The sequence below is a fragment of the Scleropages formosus genome, chromosome 5, assembly GCF_900964775.1.
Source record: "Scleropages formosus chromosome 5, fSclFor1.1, whole genome shotgun sequence".
Classification (NCBI taxonomy): domain Eukaryota; kingdom Metazoa; phylum Chordata; class Actinopteri; order Osteoglossiformes; family Osteoglossidae; genus Scleropages; species Scleropages formosus.
Window position 1 is genome coordinate 9,488,190 of NC_041810.1, and position 21,536 is coordinate 9,509,725.

At 41.1% G+C, this 21,536-nt stretch overlaps 1 protein-coding gene and 1 long non-coding RNA gene across 2 annotated transcripts in view; both read right to left on the reverse strand.

The window, feature by feature from the left end:
- Nucleotides 1-21,536, reverse strand: part of LOC114910500 (deleted in malignant brain tumors 1 protein-like) — a gene marked incomplete at its 3' end in the record, with an annotated part of 49,014 nt that overhangs the window by 9,254 nt on the left and 18,224 nt on the right. Inside the window, exons 9-19 of the mRNA XM_029251879.1 lie at nt 20,678-20,846; nt 19,540-19,589; nt 18,868-19,093; nt 18,106-18,404; nt 17,141-17,443; nt 16,190-16,475; nt 15,935-16,083; nt 15,179-15,496; nt 14,317-14,346; nt 14,171-14,212; nt 13,929-14,060 (exon numbers count right to left, since the gene is read on the reverse strand). Coding sequence (XP_029107712.1) covers nt 13,929-14,060; nt 14,171-14,212; nt 14,317-14,346; nt 15,179-15,496; nt 15,935-16,083; nt 16,190-16,475; nt 17,141-17,443; nt 18,106-18,404; nt 18,868-19,093; nt 19,540-19,589; nt 20,678-20,846 — 2,004 coding nt within the window. The remainder of the gene's footprint in view (nt 1-13,928; nt 14,061-14,170; nt 14,213-14,316; nt 14,347-15,178; nt 15,497-15,934; nt 16,084-16,189; nt 16,476-17,140; nt 17,444-18,105; nt 18,405-18,867; nt 19,094-19,539; nt 19,590-20,677; nt 20,847-21,536) is intronic.
- LOC114910478 (uncharacterized) lies at nt 9,386-13,743 on the reverse strand. The gene is made up of 5 exons (XR_003797666.1): nt 13,701-13,743; nt 11,901-11,972; nt 11,603-11,659; nt 10,970-11,047; nt 9,386-9,656 (listed from the first exon to the last, which is right to left on the reverse strand). It is a non-coding gene; the product is annotated as an uncharacterized LOC114910478 (long non-coding RNA).

Consider the following 21,536-nt stretch of genomic DNA (forward strand, 5'->3'; position numbering starts at 1 on the left):
CTTCCCCTGACACTCAAACACATCAGCCCAGACGGAACCCTTGCCCTCTCCAAACCAGGCCTGTCCTGGCACCGCCACAGCGCTCCCACAGCCCAGCTGCTGACAGAGGACATTGGCTGCTCTCAGATCCCAGGATGCATCACACACTGTGCCCCACTCAGTGAGGTACTGTAACTCCACCCTCCCGGAGCAGGAGTCTGGGCCGTCCACCAGGCTGGAGTTTGTGTACCCTGGGTAAAGAGCAGGGGGATTAGAGAAAATTGAAATACAAGAAATATGAAAAGACAACACACTTTCTAGAAGCTGACATTTAAATATCAATGGACAAAAATATTCCAGGGCATTATATTACTGATAACTCTTAGAAGATAAATTTTTCAAAATAATTGTTAATCAATATTCATGAAATTTTCTATTTACACCATTACCTCCATTTTCTGTTTAAACTGGAAAGTGAAAAGATGTGAAGTTGTTGCTTTCGCTTCAAAATCAAGACACTTGAAAAAGACACTTACAAAAACACTCCAGTCCCACATCAGTGTCATGAGTGCACTTTGTGTCCTCTGTGGATGATCTCACACACTGACCAAAATTATGTTCATCGCCTCCGCACTCAACCTTGTTCTTCCACACCCGGTCGTCCCCTTTACCAAAAACTGCTGCTCCCTGCACCTGTACAGGTGTCCCACAGCCCAGCTGTCGACACACAACCTTTGCGTCCTGGAGGTCAAAGTCGGGGTCACACACTGTGTACCATGAGTCTTTATGATGGAATTCTAGTCTCCCAGAACACAGGTGAGGTCCCCCTGCCAGGCGTACAGCTAAACCTGAGAAGAAAAACAGCAGATATGGAAAGCAAAATCATCACTGGTTCTGTTCCAAATATGAATCCCTTCCTGTACATAAAGAGACAGTTATGAATGTATGGAAACACTGGAATCTAACGGGAAACACGGATCTTTCTTTTCTGTGTGTTAAAGAAAAGTGGAGACGTTGAAAGATCCCTGTTCTCATCACACTGAGCGAGTAGCTGAACATGAAGAGCTCAGTTAGTAGAGGAACCTGCACTTGAACCTAAAAAACACACTGTATTCAAACACTGCTGGGGCTGATATTAAAAATTAATATATTCATGTACATGAGAGGCTGCTAAACTCGTCCCTCGAATCGTCCCATGTATTTATTCAAGAGAAAAGAGTGAAACTGGAAAGAACAAAACTTACATTCGATAAAACACTGTAGCACAAACACCCATAAAACGACATACATGATACAAGAGAAACATATATTATATAACAACACACAGGAGTTATACTGATTTACGTGACATAACTTAACTAACTAGGAAAACGCCACACGAATCAACGAAGGAGCCACGAGCTACTGAGCGAGTTATTGACCGATAATCGATAAATTATTGAGAACAAAAAGCAAAAACATTTTTACACACCGAGACAGTGTTTCCTGGACAGAAAAGTGAGGAATGAAAGAAAAAGACAAAATGACAGCAGAACAAAAACACAGAAAATCCTCTGCGTCTGAATGTAAAACTAACTTTATGTTATCGCGATAATTCAGAAAAGTCAAGAAATGGGCAAATTACGACAAGTGAAAATAATAACGGACAGGAGAAATGAACAACAAGAATAAACTTCAACAAGAGAGAGGAAAAGTCTCCTACCTGAGCAGATGACTCCAGCGTCTTCAGAATGTCCGCAGCCATAAACAGTACCCCATCCTCCGTGTCCGCACTCCTTCAGTGTAGATTCTGAACCTCCACAGTCCACCCATGACAACCAGATCTTCCCTGTTCCTGCTCCGAAGTGACCGTATTGCGGTGCTGCTACAGCATTTCCACAAAACATCTGTCTGCACACCACTGAGGCATCAGTTATATCCCAGCCCAAACCACACACAGTTCCCCACTGTCCTTCATGACGAACCTCCACTCTTCCCTCACAGGGACTGTTTCCGTTCACCAGCCTCACATCACTGTCTGAAAGAAGAGACACAGAGACTCTAGTGGAGTCTTTTACATGTTTCAGCTTGAGCTTCAACTGAGTTTCCTAAAAGCTCTGATATGATCAGAGTTACAAGGAGATTCGAAACACAGTTAAATGTAACAGGTGTAACAGCGTGTGAAAGAAACACAAGAGAGATCAGTGTCATTTTTATACCTGTTGGCCTTTTACTGTCATTTTTCAGTTTTACACTGAGATTTTTTTACCTCAAACTTCCAGTGTTCAGGAGGTTATGATTTTATAACACAACATATAAATGTATGATGGACACATTTAGATGTATATTTTATAAATATTTTTTATTTTGATTTTCTTCAAGCAATTCAGTAAGTGAATTTCACTCTAAATATAAAAAAAATGTGGTTCATCTGGTTTAAATGTTTAGTTATGTTGCAGACATTTAGATGTTTGATTTATATTGTATAAAATTAGATCTGTGTTTTATATTTTTAATTCTGATTTCAGCAAATATCAGTTTTATTTTATTACTGATTTTACCCAATCATGCTTTAGCTTCCTCATATTACATTCAAATGTGTAAATTAACTCTATTATTTAACTTTTGCAATGAAAATCTGTAATAATGTAATAATCCAATGAAATGAATGTATTCAACTACTACAAGCAATAAATACACTCTATTCAATATGTAACATTTATATAGTAATACATGTATACAAAGTATAAGTTCAGAAAGCCAGATAACCATTTGTTTTTAAATTATCTTAAAGAATTTCAAATTTTTTAATGTTACTACATACCTACTGGAAAACACATAGAACTAGAGTCTAAGGTAAATTTACTATTTAATTTAAAACACTGAGGATGATCTTTGTCAGTTTAAACAGATGCAAACACACATAACTACATACTTGTAATAAGCTGCATTTTTGTCACTCTCATCAATACACTGCTATAAAAAATAATGAAATGGACTCAGTTTCTGAGGTGTTTAAAACTTGTATATTTTCCCAGTTTTATTTTTTCTTTATCGATGTGCTTTAATTAATCCAGTAATTTTGTCTGTTCAGCATTTTGCACAAAATTCTATGTAGTGCATGTGTTTCTATTAAAAGTAATAGTACAATTAAAAGTATTAATTGCAACATTTTATTTTATGCATCCATAAAAGACCCTGGACATAAAATCTCCGTTCACCACAGATGTAAACAAGCAGTTAGTAATAATTAACTACACAAACACAAACATTGACTGAAACTGCTTGTCCCAAGCCGGGTAACGGTGAGCCGGAGCCTAAACCAGCAACACAGGGCTCATGGCTGGAGGGGGAAGGGACACACCTAGGATGGGACGCCAGTCCATCAAAAGGTACCCCAAGCGGGGCTCAAACCCCAGACCCACTGGAAAGCAGAACCCAGTCAAACCCGCTGTGCCACCGCGCCCCTAATAATGAAGTAATTTATTTTAATTTAAAAACAAACATAAATGTGCTACTTCATTCTTTAGCTCTTATTTAAAGCTTTTTAATTTTTTTTTTTTTATTTATTTTTAAATTTGACTTCATCAATGGGTATTTGACCCATGTATCTTGTAGGTGACCTACAGTAGTTTGAAGGAGTTCTACAGCACAGAGGGGTATGTGGTCTAGAACCAACAGCCTTCTAAATAACAAGTTCATGTCCTTAATTACCGCACTGCCTTTTTTACACTATTACCCTCATAAAATATAAAGAAATGCAATAAGTAAATATAAAACAAGAATTATCAAGAGAGAGAAAAGTTCTCAGAATGAGCACATCTAACTTTTTCTGCTTTTCTACTTTTTCCCCAATTAAAACAAATAACTGCTGATGCAGCTATTCATATAAAACCAAACATATAAACAGAAATGTAAGTAAACTACCTGCAAGAACTTTGGAGATTCAGTGTCTTCATACCAATATTTTACTCTCAAACAGCAACTTAAAAACATCAGTGTTGCAGCAGGTTGCATTTCATATTTACTGTATAAACAGCCTCTACAAACTAACTCACCTCTCAGACCATTGTCCCCTGACCCCTAAAGTCCCGACATGTGAGAGGAGCCCAGGAGCAGAAGTAAAACACGGTACTTACCGGCTGTGGTGGACAGGAGCAGGGATGAGAGCATGAGGATGAACAAGCAGCTCTCCATCTTCATGAGCACAAACCAACTGTCCTCAGAGCAAAGTTCAGAACCCAACCTTGAGCTGTGAGCTCTCAGGGCGAGCGAGTGCCTTTGTACCATCCTGGACCCCCATGGAGAACACGCCCCCAGCCACCAATCACACTCAGCATTGCCTTATGAGAGGAGTACAGGAACACATGAAAAGTGTGGAAACACCAATCAGAGGAATCTCTGTGTGTTTCCTCCATATATACAGATATTGTAGCGCTGAGGTCTGACTTGACTCCTCCTTCCAGAGTTAAACTACTTAGATAAAAAGAAATGGGTTTATCATATGAATTTTAAGTCTGCTACTAAAGGAGACATACACTGAGATTCAACATTCAAGTTTAGTCTAAACCCCTTATTAACCTATTGTTGTGTAGTGCAAAGTCCTAAGGAAAAAGAGGACAGTTGTGGTTCATTACACTACACGTGTCCTTAATTGACCTTTATTAATGAGGTAACTTGTTCATCAGAAACATACATTCATCCCAGTTAAAATGTGAGCCCTTCAGTAAAGGGGCTTAACAGAACACACCAAAAATTTGATTATTATGGTTCAAACCTTAATTAAACAGTAATTACATGGCAAAAACCTTACAGTATGACAAAATAGCAGATTGTGAAAGTGGATACAAACCAATACAGACTGCAGGCTGGAAACAGCAACATGTCACAGTAACTGTGGTTTGCAGCGAATTGTGTCTTTCTTTTCAACAGCTGTGTTTAAATGTGTGTCTGGTGTTTATATTTACCTGCAATAGGTGGCAGAACTGAGCTGTACAGTAACTGACTACCTGGAGAGGCCTTTCAACAACATTTCTCTTATACTTTATTTTAAAGTTTTAAAAAAGTTTATTCTGCATAATAGCTGACTTGGAATAATTCATCCATTTATACAGCAGGAAATTTTTACTGTAGTGAGTGTAAGTACATATACTGGTCTACAGTTGTTTACCGTTTTATACCACAAAAATTAATTTTTTGTCTTTTTCACACAAAATAACACATAGTAATTACTAATTATCTTTCATGTACATGAAGTTAATTTTTTGCCTTAACTAATTTTAAAATAAAGGAATGTATTTCATTATTTATACTTTTTTTTTGCACACAGTAGCCCACTGTTAATTTCCTTAAATACGTGATTTTGTTTGACTCAGTAGGAGAGATGAGTTTTATATGTAATATTTCTATTTCATAATTTTGATGATGCTTCTTTCCAAAGCTATGTACAATATTAAGCTGCATGTCGCTCATGTATCACTTGTGCTGCCTTTCGCTGCTTAATACCCTTTGCTGTGACTCCAGACGAGCTGCGAATCGGTGAAGAACTCAGCACACATTACAGCACAGACCAGCTCTGTGACGGAGCTCCGTTCAGCCTTTTGTGTGGCACCTTATCATGAACATCCTCTTGCTCCGTGTCACATTAGCGTGTTTATCTGTCCTCATCCTGACGCCTTTGCAGCGCAGCAGGTGTGTGCCCATCGTCGTGTGGTTTCTGAGCTCCCGTTGCACGTTTAGTGGAAAGAAAGTTATTTATAGTTGTAGCATTATTATTTTTTATTTGCAACTATGATCTCATAGTGAGATATGTGGCATGAACCCATAACTAACAAAAACTACATTGTTTTTTGGAAAATTAGCACCACTTAAGCACCTGAACATGTTAATGGAAAAAAAAAGTTTGTTTATATTCAATGGACACATTAGAAAAAAATACATATATTTAACTCCTAATCACATTCCTTTTTTTTTTTTTTTTAATTTTAAATAAACATTTACATTGGTAGGGGTGCGGTGGCGCAGTGGGTTGGACCGCAGTCCCGCTCTCCGGTGGGTCTGGGGTTCGAGTCCCGCTTGGGGTGCCTTGCGACGGACTGGCGTCCCGTCCTGGGTGTGTCCCCTGCCCCTCCGGCCTTACGCCCTCTGTTACCGGGTAGGCTCCGGTTCCCCCGTGACCCCGTATGGGATGTGCGGTTCTGAAAATGTGTGTGTGTGTGTGTAAACATTTACATTACTGGAGTAGCTGTGTGAAGGTTTGTCCATTGTGTAACATATGATCTCCAGCTTATACTGCATGAAAATTTACACTTTACATGAACCTCAGAATTTAATTCATGTCCTAGATGATCAGACTTACTAACAGCAAATAGTTTTTCAGTTAGTGATTATGAGACAGCCTTTTAAATATTACTGATGTTTAATAGTTGAAATATTCCGAAAATTAGCAGTATGTTGAATGAATTCTGGCCGAAAGTTCTTTAATTCAAGGATAAATGCATGTTATAGGATAAATGTTTATACATGATGGACATTTAATCTTTTCATCAGGTATGGAAATATGTTGAAAATATAAAGATATTTTAATTAATACCGAACAGTAATACAAGAAGAACTTACCTGTTGCTGTATTTCTCAAACCAGAGATTATAAAAACAACTTTTTAGATATTTATGCAATTCTCCACAGCTAGAATGAAACTCACATTGTTCTTCCTGAATCTGGGGCTTCACAGTCGGTTGTAGCCCCTTATCCAGCAGCCGCATTGGCGTAGAAACCTTCGCAGTGGGGATCAAAGATTCAGGTTTATACACTAAACGCCTTCTTTACTTCCAAGTTCAGGTTAGAGCTACAAGATGGTCAAAGACCCAGAACCTACAGTATCTGACCCCATCTACTTACATCTCAGCAAGAACATGCAAATCCTCCATCTCTTGCTACCTTCTAATCCCATGTCATAAGGTTCCAAAATCAAAAACCTGCCACTTCTCAGTCTTGTCCTGGTTGTCATGGAACAAAGGCCTCCTGCAACTCCGAACTGTCGTGTCCAAACGAGAGGTACTGTAATGTCCGAAAATGGTCCAAAAGTACAATGACCACGTGGGAAGAGTGTATTTATAAGTGCACAGTGCAAACTGTAAAGTAGAGCTGAAACAATGAACACGGGACAAGGAGACACACAGTATATTGTCACAAAGGTGACAAGTGACACACAGATGTGTGAGTAGAACTAGAACAAGGAGGTACGACGACATTCTGGACTTGACCTCTGGACCTGTACAGGTGCACACGGGACAGGCACTCGGGACTGGAACAGAAACACCTACGGAACAAGACTCGGGAAACAGGTAACTAAGGTTGACTAGGAAATCATTAATGAGCCACTGGTTAAGAATCTGCAGTTCAAGCCTCAGCTGTTTCTTCCTTTTCTACTTCACTAATAACCAGACTGTGAACAGGAGCACAGGTCTGGCTCAGTGGAACTGAGTGGCGCCTCCTCTGGCCCCTAGAGGTATTGTCCCTGTGGGTCGTGACACAGACTGCTCAATCCCCTCTGGCATTCAAGCAGAATCATCAAAAGAATTGTTTCTGGACCCAATTTAAATTTTTATTTACACACTTTCCTTTTGTATTGGCACTTGAGCAACATATAGGAGGAAAACAGAATGTGATCTTTTTATGATGTGCTTGTACCCCATTCCTTTGTTAAATGAAAATGTAAATGTCCACTTGGACCACAACACACAAACACTCTTGGATCCAGATGTCTGTTAATATTTCGATTTGTACGTAACTCGAGAATCCCTTTTACCATGTCAGTCAAAAAAAGCTGAATAATACATACGTCCGTCCACTTTTCAGTACAAACTTTAGATTAAGCCATAATGAAGAGCAATGCTCTGCAACATTTCAACGCATCTATTATGAGAAACCACTTGTCCAAATCAGGTGCGCAGTTTCTGTAGCTGATCCCAAAAACAGGGCATAAGAAAGAAAACAACCCGTGATGTGATGCCTCTAGATGATGGAGTAACACTTAATTTATTTTTATTGATTTCAAAATTACTTTAAAATTAAAACTCATTTAAAATTACCAAGAAAAAGTATAACAAGATCTCCACAAACTCCCATGACCAATTCTGAAAATAAACATGCATCTTGGTTAAAGCTGCAGAAAATAAAAACACCCCCTCAGACTTTTTGTGTTAACATTTTTAATAATTTTGGCCTGCGCTAAAATAAATGCAAAAGGAGTGAAAATAAGGATACATTCTCTTTACAAACCACTATCCAGCGAAAACTGCCATCCAATGCAGCATCTTGCAGCCATTTTTTGGCACTGATATCGAGAACACCAGACAGAAGTAATAAACATGGTAAAACTGCAGGATCCGACAGAGTAAAGGCCACTTTAACCTCCATTGTGTTCCACTGTGTACATTTTTTTACCACCTAACAGCACAAAGCAGAAACGCAGGTCGTTATTGCTCAGAAATTTTAGAAAAAAGTGTGCAAAATGTGAGTAAAATACATACATAAGATGGGCAACATTTGCAGCCTCAAAAAAAAAAGATAATATCAGTGTTCATAACACACAGTAGCAGTGTATTGGGAATTTCTACATGAATGTAGAGAAATCACATTTGTGGCCTATGCTGTTAATTGTTTAAATGTCTCAACACTCAGTAAATTTAACAGTCTTTTACATCTTATTAAATCTGCACAAAAATCACAGTTGCATGAGCACTGGATAAATTTCATCAAAGATATAGGGTACAAAGGGGGGTGTGGTGGTGCAGTAGGGCAGTAGGTTGGACTGGGTCCTGCTCTCTGGTGGATCTGGGGTTCAAGTACTGCTTGGGGTGCATTGTGATGGACTGGCAGCCCGTCCTGGGTGGGTCCCCTCCTGGTGTGCCTTTCGTCCTGTGTTGCCAGGTTAGGCTCCGGTTCCCCGCGACCCCATATGAGACAAGCGGTTTCAGATAATGTGTGTGTGTATATAGTATAAACTTGATTATATTAATTACACATATGCTACAAAATTTTTGCCATGAAAATCTTTTAGCATGTCTAATTTTAAATCACAATCATTGCATTCTTAGACAATACCTTCAAATGTGTATGAGGCACTAAAAGAATAAACAGACTCAGAACTGGTCCACTATGGCTTTAGTTTCAATATACAGGTAGTCCCCCGATTTACGATAGGGTTACGTTCTGCGAAACCATCATAAGTCGAAAATGGATTTAATACACCTAACCTCCCAAACATCACAGGTTTCTACTGAATGTCTGTCGCCAGCTTACCATCGTAAAGTCGAAAAAACTGTAAGTCAAACCATTGTAAATCAGGGACCACCTGTATACTTTCACACTCACAAAAAAAGCACAAGAGAGTAAAAAGAAATTTAAATTTGCATATGTTTTATTACAATAGTTTCTGAAAATTTAATTGTTGATGAAAAATAAAAATTAAGCATCTTAAGTTACTGTTACCAGCTACTTTAGAAGCATCAGATCTTAATGAGCCTGTTGGTTTGAAGCTTTGGGCAGAAGGACCTTCAGACTGAGACTGGGCTGTCAGTCACAGAGAGATTCCAGAACTGCAGACGATCCTCCATCTCCCACATCATCATAGTCAGTGTGGTCAGGATCAGGGGGTCCCTCACCAGGGGGCAGAGTGGTTAACGCTTTCTCTCCTACAGGGACACAGTAGGTGACACAGTGACACACATCCCTGTACGCATCAGAGGTAGCCTAGTGCTCAAGTAAATATACTGTGATTTGAAATTTTTTAAAAATAATTACTGAAGTAAAAAGTACTTGTTGAAAAATTTAAAGTAAAAAGTACCAGATACAAACATTTTAAGTACCAAAAATACACACACACACACACATTTTCAGAGCCGCTTGTCCCATACGGGGTCACGGGGGAACCGGAGCCTACCCGGCAACACAGGGCGTAAGGCCGGAGGGGGAGGGGACACACCCAGGACGGGACGCCAGTCCGTCGCAAGGCACCCCAAGCGGGACTCGAACCCCAGACCCACCGGAGAGCAGGACTGTGGTCCAACCCACTGCGCCACCGCACCCCCATAGTACCAAAAATAATGCTAGTAAAAAATAAAGAGCCATTTCTGTTCCCACAGTCCAGATGCTTAAGTTAAATTATTAAAATAAAAGCGACCCAAATCATTCAAGAAGAATTTTAAACAAGCTCATAAAATGTTCCCATTAGAAGAGAAACATTTACATTTATTCATTCAGCAGACGCTTTTCTCCGAAAGAGACTTCCAACGAACACCTTATTCACCAAGGTCACTTACACTGCTAGATACACTACTTCCAATGAGTCACTCATCCACACAGCAGTGAAACACACTTTCTCTCAGTCACTCACACACACTATGGGTCACTTTTTAGCAGTCAATAGTCCACCTGAACAGCATGTCTTTGGACTGTGGGAGGAACCTGGAGAACCCAGAGGAAACCTACTCAGACATGAGGAGAACATTGAAACTCCACACAGACTGAGTCAGATGAGAATCTACGCCTGAACACCCAGCGATGTGAGATGGCAGTGATACCCGCTGCACCAACATGTCACCCCATTTTTAACTTTTTAAATAAGATTTTTTTTAGTTGCTTCTACCACCACTTCTGAACTTGAGTGAACTGGGTTGTCAGTGAAGGTGGGACCAAAGTAGGGAATAAACTGGCTGGTCAAGAATAAACTAAACTGAAATCCACAGAGGAGAGCTGACAGTTAGGAGAAAATCCTACAGTACTGGGTTTGTGCTATAAAAGACAAATGGTTTTAAGAAGTTAAAACAGTAAATGAAAAACTTAAAAGAGGGTGATAGAAATGTAGAAAAGTAAAATTATTTGCTTTCTTTTCAAATGTGCTTGTGAAGAAGTAAAAAAAAAAAAATACTCCTAAAAGCCCGGTTTTTCTGATTGGAAGATGGGGGTGAGAGAAACTCGCATCTCTTGTGTGTAAAGAGAAACTCACCTGGTGAAAAATGTCGACTCTGTTCTACACCCACAGCATCATCATAGTCCTCCGCTGTGTCTTCTGTCCCCATCAGTCCTGAACGTGGAACAGAGAAGCCACTTGGTTCTTTAAGGATATTAAACGTAACACATTTCGAATGTGGTGAGATACTTTTATATTAAAAGAAGTTCAGTTCTGTTAAAACTCGTATAACTATCATGATATGATTATCAAATAATATAAATATTAATAAACATTAACTGAACTGGTTTCTCATTTGGGAAGCTTGTTGATGTAATTAATAAATCATACATTCTGAAGAGGACATGAAGGATCAATTCAATCTGTTATGAACAAATCTCCACTGCGACAAAATGATAAAAATATTCATACATTTAATCCTTTTTAATACATAAATTAATAAGATTTTAACCTCGAAAGAGAAAAACTGCTTGTTTCTAATTGCAGTTTTAGTGTCACTTCCGTTCATTCTTTCTTAACTGCTGTTCTCAAAAAAGTCACTCTAGACTGAATTCATACTTTGTTAATAAAGAGCAGCATCTTTTATTATAATGACTGATTATGTTTGCAGATTATTCACTGATATTGGTGATACCCTGGAATAACCTGCAGCCCCCAACGGAAACCCACCAGCACTCCTCTCCAGAGGAAAAGCATCGTCATAGTATTCTTTCTTCTCATCTGTCCCTGAGAGGAATAAAGAATGAAAAATGTATGTTTTTTTTAATTATAATTACAATATTCTGAAATAAAACACAAAAAGACAATACATGAAAGCAGCATGTGAACACAGAACATAATTAAAAGGAATTATGCTCAGATGGTATCAGTCAGACTGTCAGTAATAGTTTCAGTTTAACTAGAGCACACAAACACACACACACACACACACACACACACACACACACACACACAACAAGCCCCCTACCTGAGAGAGGGTCTCCCTCACTGTCCTCCACATCTTCATACCCAGAGGGCACATCCTCAGACAGGACACTTCCTGTGAAGGAGACACACACTCAGTCCTGTCCTCAGACAGAAGATACATGAAGTTCTCTCTGCTGATGCCTTACACACTGAGAGAAGACAGGATGTGTGAGGTTCGAGCAGCTACCGCCCACACCCAGGAACGCTAACTGACACTCTTATCATGAACATCCTCTTCCTCCCTATTGGCTGCTGTCTCTCATCTGGACCGTTTACAGCACTGCAGCTGCGAGCTCCTCGTGTGGTTTTTCAGCTCCCATCACATGGTTACAGATGGAAGCCAAACGGTTTTTCATACCTGCCAGACTAATAATTTTTATCTACAGAAGGTATCATCTCATTTAGAGACATTTGAAATATGCACATGTAACCGTTGGAAAATTGTGGTTTTCTGCAAATTTCTGCAGTTTTTTTGTAAATATACATTTCCATTCATTCATTTAGCAGACGCTTTTCTCCAAAGCGATGCACATCTTATAGAAAATACAATTTGTGCATTGCATTAGCAGAAAGAGACATAGCTGCAGATGTGTGGCTCTTAAGCACATTAGTTTCTTTCCTTCACCATATGCATCGACGTTCATCACGTTAGTAGCTGCATAAAACTTTACCAGGAGATGGTAAATGCATTACCATGACCTTATGGTATGGGTATCTTTTCACCAGTATCCCTTTATATACATTAGATGTTCAAGTTTATAATGGTGAACTGACAAAAGCTGAATTTCTAAACTGTGAAAGATTCCCAAGTACACTGGATCCTCAACTTACAAGCACTATTCAGTCTGTTAGTCTGCTTGTAACTCAATTTGTTTGTAACTCCAAGGTCTCTGTTATAAATCCTGGTGAAGAACGCCTGAGGTTCCCCTTCCTTGAGGACTCCTACTGCACTCCTGACATGTGCTCTGCAATCAGGATTCCGTATAAAAGAGGAAGTTGACTGTAGAACCACTTTGTACAATGTTGTTCATGTGGCACTACTCATAGTTTTCTCGATTGTCTCAGTTCTAAACAGCAAAACTGCTCCAACATCGTTGTCCTTTGCTGTGTCTTTTATCTAAAGCTCTGCAGGTAAAAACTGGTTAAAGTCACTTTTACCATTAAATCAGAATCAATTGGAGTTATATAATATAGATGTCCCACCATTTGTTCACAGGTGAGGTTCTTTAAATACCTCAGATAAAGGAATAAAAAATGAAAATGTTCTATGTCTCTCCATCCTCCCGATATTCCAGTGGCCTTCAGGGTCTTTCAGAAATAAAAATTAGGTTGTGAGGTTGGTTGCATTATGATTTTGTTATGTTTTATTAACTTTGTATTATGTTACAGTTAAAACTAAATTAAAATCACTGAAAATAAAAGTATTTTTTCTTCCCAGCCTCCTATAGCTTATCACAAGAGGGTTTGCAGTGTTTACCTTCTAGGCACTTTTCAACTTTTTTCATATTCTCTTCACTCTCAGTAAAAGATTATTAATTATGACAAACCCCCAAGACTTTAATCTTTGAAAATTCCTAAATAAAACATTCCTAAGCCCTTACAGCCACTGTATGCTTTGCCCTTTAAAAGAGTATCTGCATGGGCCAAAACTACATTTAGTAATATTCCATGGTAACTTCCTACCTGAATAATGAATGAGTCATTGTTAAAATACAACATTTTGCCAAAAGTTGTGAATAATGTATAATTTCTGTTAGCTACCTTCTTTCCAAATATGAAGAGGACAATAAGATGTTGTCACCTTTTCTGGGGTTTCTGTACGTCTCTCCCCTGGTCAAGTTGTAGTCTATCTCTTCATAAATGGCCTCATGCAGAGGGGTGAGACCCCCCTGATACAGGGCTGTAGGGGTGGAAACACAGACAGAGTAAAATTTCATTCTACCAAAAGCCCTTAAAAGGCCAGATCTGTCCAAGTGTACTATGCTGCTTGTGTATGAAAGATCATGTAATCAGCAGTGTCCTTCTGTACCTCTCTTCAGAACCCTGTTCTGGTACAACTGTCCAGCCAGAAGCACCAGCAGTAGGAAGAGCAGAGCCCCCAGCACCAGGAACACCACAAGAGGGATGGACAGGGGTGTTTGGCGTGGTGCTTTGGTAACATCTGAAGGAGTAACATAGAGAGAGCTGCATAATATATTCCTGATCCAGAGCACAGAAAGTATGTAATTCATCTGCCCACTGTCAACATGCACAAAAAGTAAGTGAAAATACCTGGTCTTGCTGAGGTTTTAGTTGTGGATGTTCCTGGAATTTCTGAAAAAAATTATTTGGTGGGTACATATAATTATACATGTAGTAGGTATGATTAAGTCACCCAAATGTACACTGAAAATGGTTACACAAAAATTTTACTCCACCTGTAGTAGATGTAAATTCAGAAGATATGCCTGAAAAATTGAAACAAAATCAGTTTAAAATGAACATTTTGATTAAACAAATTTGGATTTTTTTTGCCTCCCAAAAGCTGAGCAGCACAAGACATGTACATTGATTGTTTTAGCAGATGCTTTTCAGTCTATAAAAATTAACTGAAATGAAAGCAACGTAAAATGTGGGATTTAACTGATGTTTTTATCTAATCTGCTTTAATACGTTACACAAAACTCCCTACTTCCTCATGGTGGGAGGAAACCAGCGTATCCAGAGGAAACCCTTACGATCACTGAGAGAACATGCCAACTCCAGGGAGACAGCTGGGATCAAATCCACTTCAATTCTCACAAAATTAGTGTAATGAGACACCAGTCCTACCGACTGGGCCACCATGCTGTACAGACCAGAGATGAGAAGCACCATGTGGTCTTCATTACACTATAAATACAATATAAATGCATATATATATATATATATATATATATATATACACATCATCACACACATCATTTGAACAGCTTGTCCCATACAGGGTCGCGGGGAGCTAGAGCCTAACCCGGCAACACAGGGCGTAAGGCTGGAGGGGGGAGGGGACACACCCAGGATGGGACGCCAGTCCGGCACAAGGCAGCCCAAGCGAGACTTGGGCCTCAGACCCACTGGAGAGCAGGACCCGGTCCAACCCATTGCGTCCACTTCCAATTTAATCATTAACAATGAAACCCCAGACACAACAACTTGTAATTATACTTTTGTTTGAAATCTCCCTCATTATATCTTTTTGTTAAACTGCTGATACGACAGAAATCCATACTGAGAGAAATGAAGCTCCACAGCAATTCTCACCTTCACAGGTAACACCAGCATCCTCTTTGTGAGAGCAGGAGGTCCTGTGGTCCTGAAGAGAGTGAGGACAGTCCCACAGGTGGAGCTCACTGCCCCAGCACTTTACCTCATTCAGCCAAATTGGACCGTTTCCTCTCCCAAAGGCAGCATTCCCATGAGCCTTCAGTGCTGCCCCACAGCCCAGCTGTCTGCAGACCACCTGGGCATCATTTATGTCCCATAAGTCGTCACAGATGGTCCCCCAGGAGCCCTCATACCACAGCTCCACCCTCCCTGAGCACATCCTGTTGCCCCCCTGCAGTCTCAGGGGCAGGTAGCCTAGAGGGTAAATAAAGACTGTGACTGACCACAGAGCAGCAAGATACTCTGACAAGGAATGACATAGTGGACAAGTCTGAACTGAATGTACTCTGGAACATAGTTTCTCGTTGTTCATTTTAATCTAACATATATACATGTAATATGTATGTAATGTTAATAAGTATATTCTCAAACTAGAGCAAATGGGAAGCCTTGTCAGAACCACAAAACCACAGTTCTTTCAGATATGAACATTGGACTTCCACACAGTCTTTGCAGATCATTAATTAAGTCATCAGCAGTCATAATCTCCTGAGTTATGATCAGTTTTGTAGCTCTCTACCAACACCTTTTTATGTAAATGTTGTTGAATGACTAGTGTCAAGACATCTCTAACTGTGATACTGAGATTTTAATAACTAATAAGACAGAAACACCTTTCCGGTTTATACCAACCACTGCTATCATCATGTACATTAACTTCAACTTCACACAGAGTCAGAATGCCGGGTTTTGGGAGGACCACGTTGACATAGCGTCCCATTGTCCAATTACACTGGAACGAACTGGACTGTCCTGCTGCGATGGAGGGAACCACTGCACATCTGAAATGTGAAATACATTTAAAGTTCTACACATGTTAAATTAAATACATCTGATGGTAAAAAATGTTTTAAAATCCATGCCAATAAGGATAACAAGACTGTGTACAGGGGATTCTGGTTGCCATTGTCATCCAGGGAGTTTCCAACACGAATCTCTGCTCCATCGATTCTCTCTGAGCAGCAGTCCCCTCTGTTGGTGATGGTCACTGAGGTCACAGTGAAAACATCCTGCAGGTCCAGTCTCCACCATGGTTTGGAGTCCTGCTTGGTGTGAGTGCAGGACCCATCTGTGTACTTTGTATTTCTGTTTCCATCAATAGCATTGCCAGCAGCACCATAAGAGTCATATTGGGATGACTGAGTTGCCGTTCCCTTCAAAGCCACATTTTTTTCTGGAGAGAGAAGACAGATGGAGAAATTTAATTCCCACCGAGTTATGTGGGTGACTCTATAAATACTGGAAAGTTCTCCAGTCAAAATACCTTTGTCATGTATATTTACTCACACACTTTCAACAGCATTTCTTTCTACGGCAGAGTCACAGTGGTCTGAAACCTATCCCATAAAACTAGTGCGCAAAGCAAGCAGCATACACCCCTAATGGATTTATTGCAAGATCCTTCATATGTATAATTTTAATAATTAATTTTCATGCTCTGAGTAAGATTTCTCAGAATTGTCCACTGATGAATATTTTTTCAGCTCACACCTTTATCCGAAGCAATTTACAGTTAACAATTGTCCAAAGCAATTGTTAACAAACTAACTTTCTTACAATTATTTACCCATTCATTCAGGTGGGTAGTTTTTACCAGAGCAATTCAAGGTAATTCCTCAATGGTATTATAGCAGTAATGGGAACTGAGACATGAAAATGTAAGCTTCTGTTCACAAGGCCATGTCTTTATATTTATATAAAGTGATTTAATGTCAATGTACCATGCCAGGTGTCTCCTCTTTAAGGGTTAGGTCACTGCAGTGATACATACTTGAATTTATGGAATTAGCAAAACTACAGAACCAAGCTCTGGAAAACAAAGTAACAAAATTATCTTACGTTCACAGGTAATGAGGGCCACTTCACCATCATCACATTTATTCTGTCCCCAGGGAGAGGATGGACACTGCCACAGTGTGGAGTCATGTGGGCGACATTTGACAATATCCAGCCAGTTTGGAGCTCCTTTCAGTCGAGATCTTGTACTAGAAACAGTTCCACTCTTCCCACAGTTGAGTTGCTGACATATTAAACTCACAGTGTTTGTGTCCATCTGATTGAAACACACGTTTCCCCAGGTGCCATTGTAGTAAACCTCCACCTGCCCAGAGCAACCTTCAGCCAGTCTCAGATCTTTGTACTCTGCAAGAAATGGACAAGAACTTGATATTAGCAAGAGCACAAGACATCTGTAAGAACCACCACACACCAAATGAGGACACCTGGTGCCAGTCAGAACAATTAAGTATAAGGCACCAAACCATTGCCTTCCCACTGGGAAATCTTAATCGAAACAACTCTTCCCTTTGCACTCACTTGTCCTCCGAACTTGCTTCTGTTCTTTGTCACACCCCTACCTGCTCCCCTGACTGGCTCCACAATTCCCACGGTAAAGACCCGCTACTTTGCCCCTTTCGATTACGTTTCCGGATTCTCGACCCCAAATAACGTTCCCCAAACGACCTGACCCTTTGCCTGTCCCTGACTATGATATTTGCCTTGTCCCTCCTGATCGCAGAAAAGATCCTGCGTTTGGGTCCACCATCCTGCTTGTCAACTCTCAGTCTTGACAATGTCACATCACCAAAAACTGAAAGAACTGAATTATCCATCTGGATAAACAAATTGCTAACATTATTTAATTCATATTTGAAAATTAAAATTTTTGTAAGAACTAGAGTAGGACCACGAACCATTGCTACATTATATTTTTCTTCGTTATATCTTAGTGCAAGGTATTATGAACACTCCCTCCCAGAATATCTTCTCTGTTTACCAGGTCTTATGTTGTGAAAAGAACTGACCTGAACACACAACTCCTACATCCTCCTTGTGAACGCAGTCATGGTTCCCGCACTGTGAAGAGGGACAGTCCCACAGAGATGATTCGTTCCCCACACAGCCAACCTCATCCAGCCATATAGATCCATTTCCTGGACCAAAAGAGGTAGAGCGGAGAGCCATCCCACACTGGAGCTGCCTGCACACCACCTGAGCATCATTCAGGTCCCAGGAGTCACCACACACTGTCCCCCAGGAGCCCTGGTGAAACACCTCCAGCCTCCCTGCACAGCCACCCTCATCACCCACCAGCCTCAGGGACCTGTATTCTGGGAGAAGTTATCAAAAAGAAGACACCTTGTATTTGTAAAACACACATAACATTAAATAACTAGTGTAATCCATCCATATCCAAAGAATACATATACATACATACATTTTCAGAACCACTTGTCCCATACGGGGTCACGGGTAACCGGAGCCTAACCCGGCAACTCAGGGCGTAAGGCCGGAGGGGGAGGGGACACACCCAGAACGGGACGCCAGTCCGTCGCAAGGCACCCCAAGCAGGACTCAAACCCCAGACCCACCGGAAAGCAGGACTGTGGCCCAACCCACTGCGCCACCGCACCCCCTTATCCAAACAATATTCATTATGAATTCAATTTAGAAGTTGTGTGTACTCACTGGAACATGCTATGGACACATATGGGCTGGAACTGCAGTTGAATGTGTGTGGAGCACTACAGTTGACCAGGTGAAACTCAGTCCCAGAGCACTGATACCCTGTGAGACACACATCAGTGTCCCCTGTCCCAGACAGGGAGGAGCTGTAGATCCTCAGTGCAGAACCACAGCCCAGCTGTCTGCAGACCACAGAAGCCTCCTTGAAGCTCCAGGAGTCCAGGAGAACTCTGCTCCATGTGTGCTGGTAGTGAACCTCCAACTGACCCTCACAGCCACTCTCTCCAGACAGTCGGACCGTCCCATCGAGGTTGGAGAGAGATGATCCTGTAGAAACATCAGCATCTCTTACAGGGTATCTTACAGCACCAGCAGTTCATTCTGTGCTTAGTATATTTTTTGCAGAGAGTTTTATAGTAAACAGAGCTGATGTACAAAAGATTGTTTCTACACAGACATGACTGTGACCCCCCTCCTACAGTACAGTGTTGAGAACAGTGCTACTCACCATTACAGATGATTCCTGCATCGTGTCCATGAGAGCATGCAACTCGGTTCCATGAAGAAACAGCACACTGGGACAGGTGTGTCTCCTTCCCCTGACACTCAAACACATCAGTCCAGACGGAACCCTTGCCCTCTCCAAACCAGGCCTGTCCTGGTACTGCCACAGCGCTCCCACAGCCCAGCTGCTGACAGAGGACATTGGCTGCTCTCAGATCCCAGGATGCATCACACACTGTGCCCCACTCAGTGAGGTACTGTAACTCCACCCTCCCGGAGCAGGAGTCTGGGCCGTCCACCAGTCTGCCGTTTGTATGCCCTGTATGAAGAAGAAGGACACAGTAAAATATTATGGAAATAAAGACCACTGTAAATGAGGATTTTAAAAAAAATGGCAGCATACAGGTTTTGTTGGGGGCTGAAAATTTAAAACTTTCAAAAAAAATCGTTGAGTTTATTTATATTTGGATTTTCTTGAATCATCTTCTTTCAAAAAAAAAGTTTTTAAAATTTGTGTCTTGCAGAGTGAAACCGACTTTTATTTACATGGTCAGCTGATATTTTGCAGTAAAGACCACACAAACAGAATAGTAGTGTGGGACTGAATTAATTCAGTTTGTATCCACAGTGGGGTGGCACGGTGGGGTGGCGCAGTGGGTTGGACCACAGTCCTACTCTCCGGTGGGTCTCGGGTTTGAGTCCCGCTTGGGGTGCCTTGCAATGGACTGGCGTCCCATCCTGGGTGTGTCCCCTCCCCCTCTGGCCTTACGCCCTGTGTTACCAAGTAGGCTCCGTGACCCCCGTATGGGACAAGCAGTTCTGAAAATGTGTGCGTGTGTGTGTTTACAGTACAGATCTTGTGGTCCTTAGTAATGGTGATCAGTAATAAAATGTATTGGAATGTTATCTGTTGAAATTGTTAACAATGAAGACTGTATAAAGCGTGTGAAGACAACGCATCATTATTTTCAGCTTTTCCATTAATCATTTAGTGGACACCTTTGACTAAGGCAGCCAGCAATTATAAATCACACATTATCTGAAACCACTTGTCCCAGGTGGGGCCGCGGTGAACTGGAACCTAACCCAGCAACACAGGGCGCAAGGCTGGAGGGGGAGGGGACACACCCAGGATGGGCGGTTCTGTATACTGTTTTAATACACATACACACACACACACACACACACACACACACATTTTCAGAACCGCTTGTCCCATACGGGGTCGCGGGGAACCGGAGCCTAACCCGGTAACACAGAGCGTAAGGCCGGAGGGGGAGGGGACACACCCAGGACAAGCGGTTCTATTTACTGTTTTAATAGTTATGTGTCCAACAAAGTAGATGGTATACCTTGCAACTCGAATCTTACCAGAACACACGAGTCCCACGCTGTCATCATGTGAGCAGTTCTGTTTCTTTGTGGATGATTTCGGACAGGAGTAAACATTTGACTCGTTCCCTGTACACTGAATCTCCTCTGTCCACATTTGGTATCCCCCCTTCCCAAAGGCAGACCCTCCCAGCACCTTCGCAGGGATCCCGCAGCCCAGCTGCCGACACACAACTTCGGCATCCTGCAGGTCAAAGTCAGCGTCACACACTGAACCCCAGGTAATTCCATGCTGAATCTCCACTCTCCCTGAACACAGGTGTGTACCCTGTACCAGTCGCACATCTTGATGACCTGAGTGTTAAGAAGTAATGAGCTATCATTATTATAGAGTATTTTGTTCAGTTTTACACTTTACAGAGAAAATACTTGTCATTGTTTGTAGAGACAGTGGTGATGTGAACTGGAATGCAGTTTGTGTACAGGTGCAAAAGTCAATAGTGAAGCAGTGACGCTGGGTAGAAGTGAAACTTGATGGAGATTCAACACAGAGACTTGAAGACATGCTGACTTTGGGATTTGAAGGACAATGAAGACAGGGAGCTGGACAATGAGGAGGGACAAGAAGCACACAAGGAATAGGTAAATTAAAGGCATGAACAAACAGGTAAGGAACACTGGACAGAGTGAACTTAAAGAGGCAAGGAGAGAAGATCACGAGCACTGGTCGAGATTTCGCCAAGTCCATAGATGTTCTTCACTGTCTTAAAGATTGTCTGATGGTTTGGTTGAAAACAGGTGTGTTGAATCCTATTGGTTTGTTTGCTGTAAGGTCCCCTGCAAGTCATCTACAAAACTGCTGCCAGGGGTGGTGACGCAACTAATACCCCAGTAACGCAAATTCACAAAATACTGTATGCTGTTGGCAATGTTG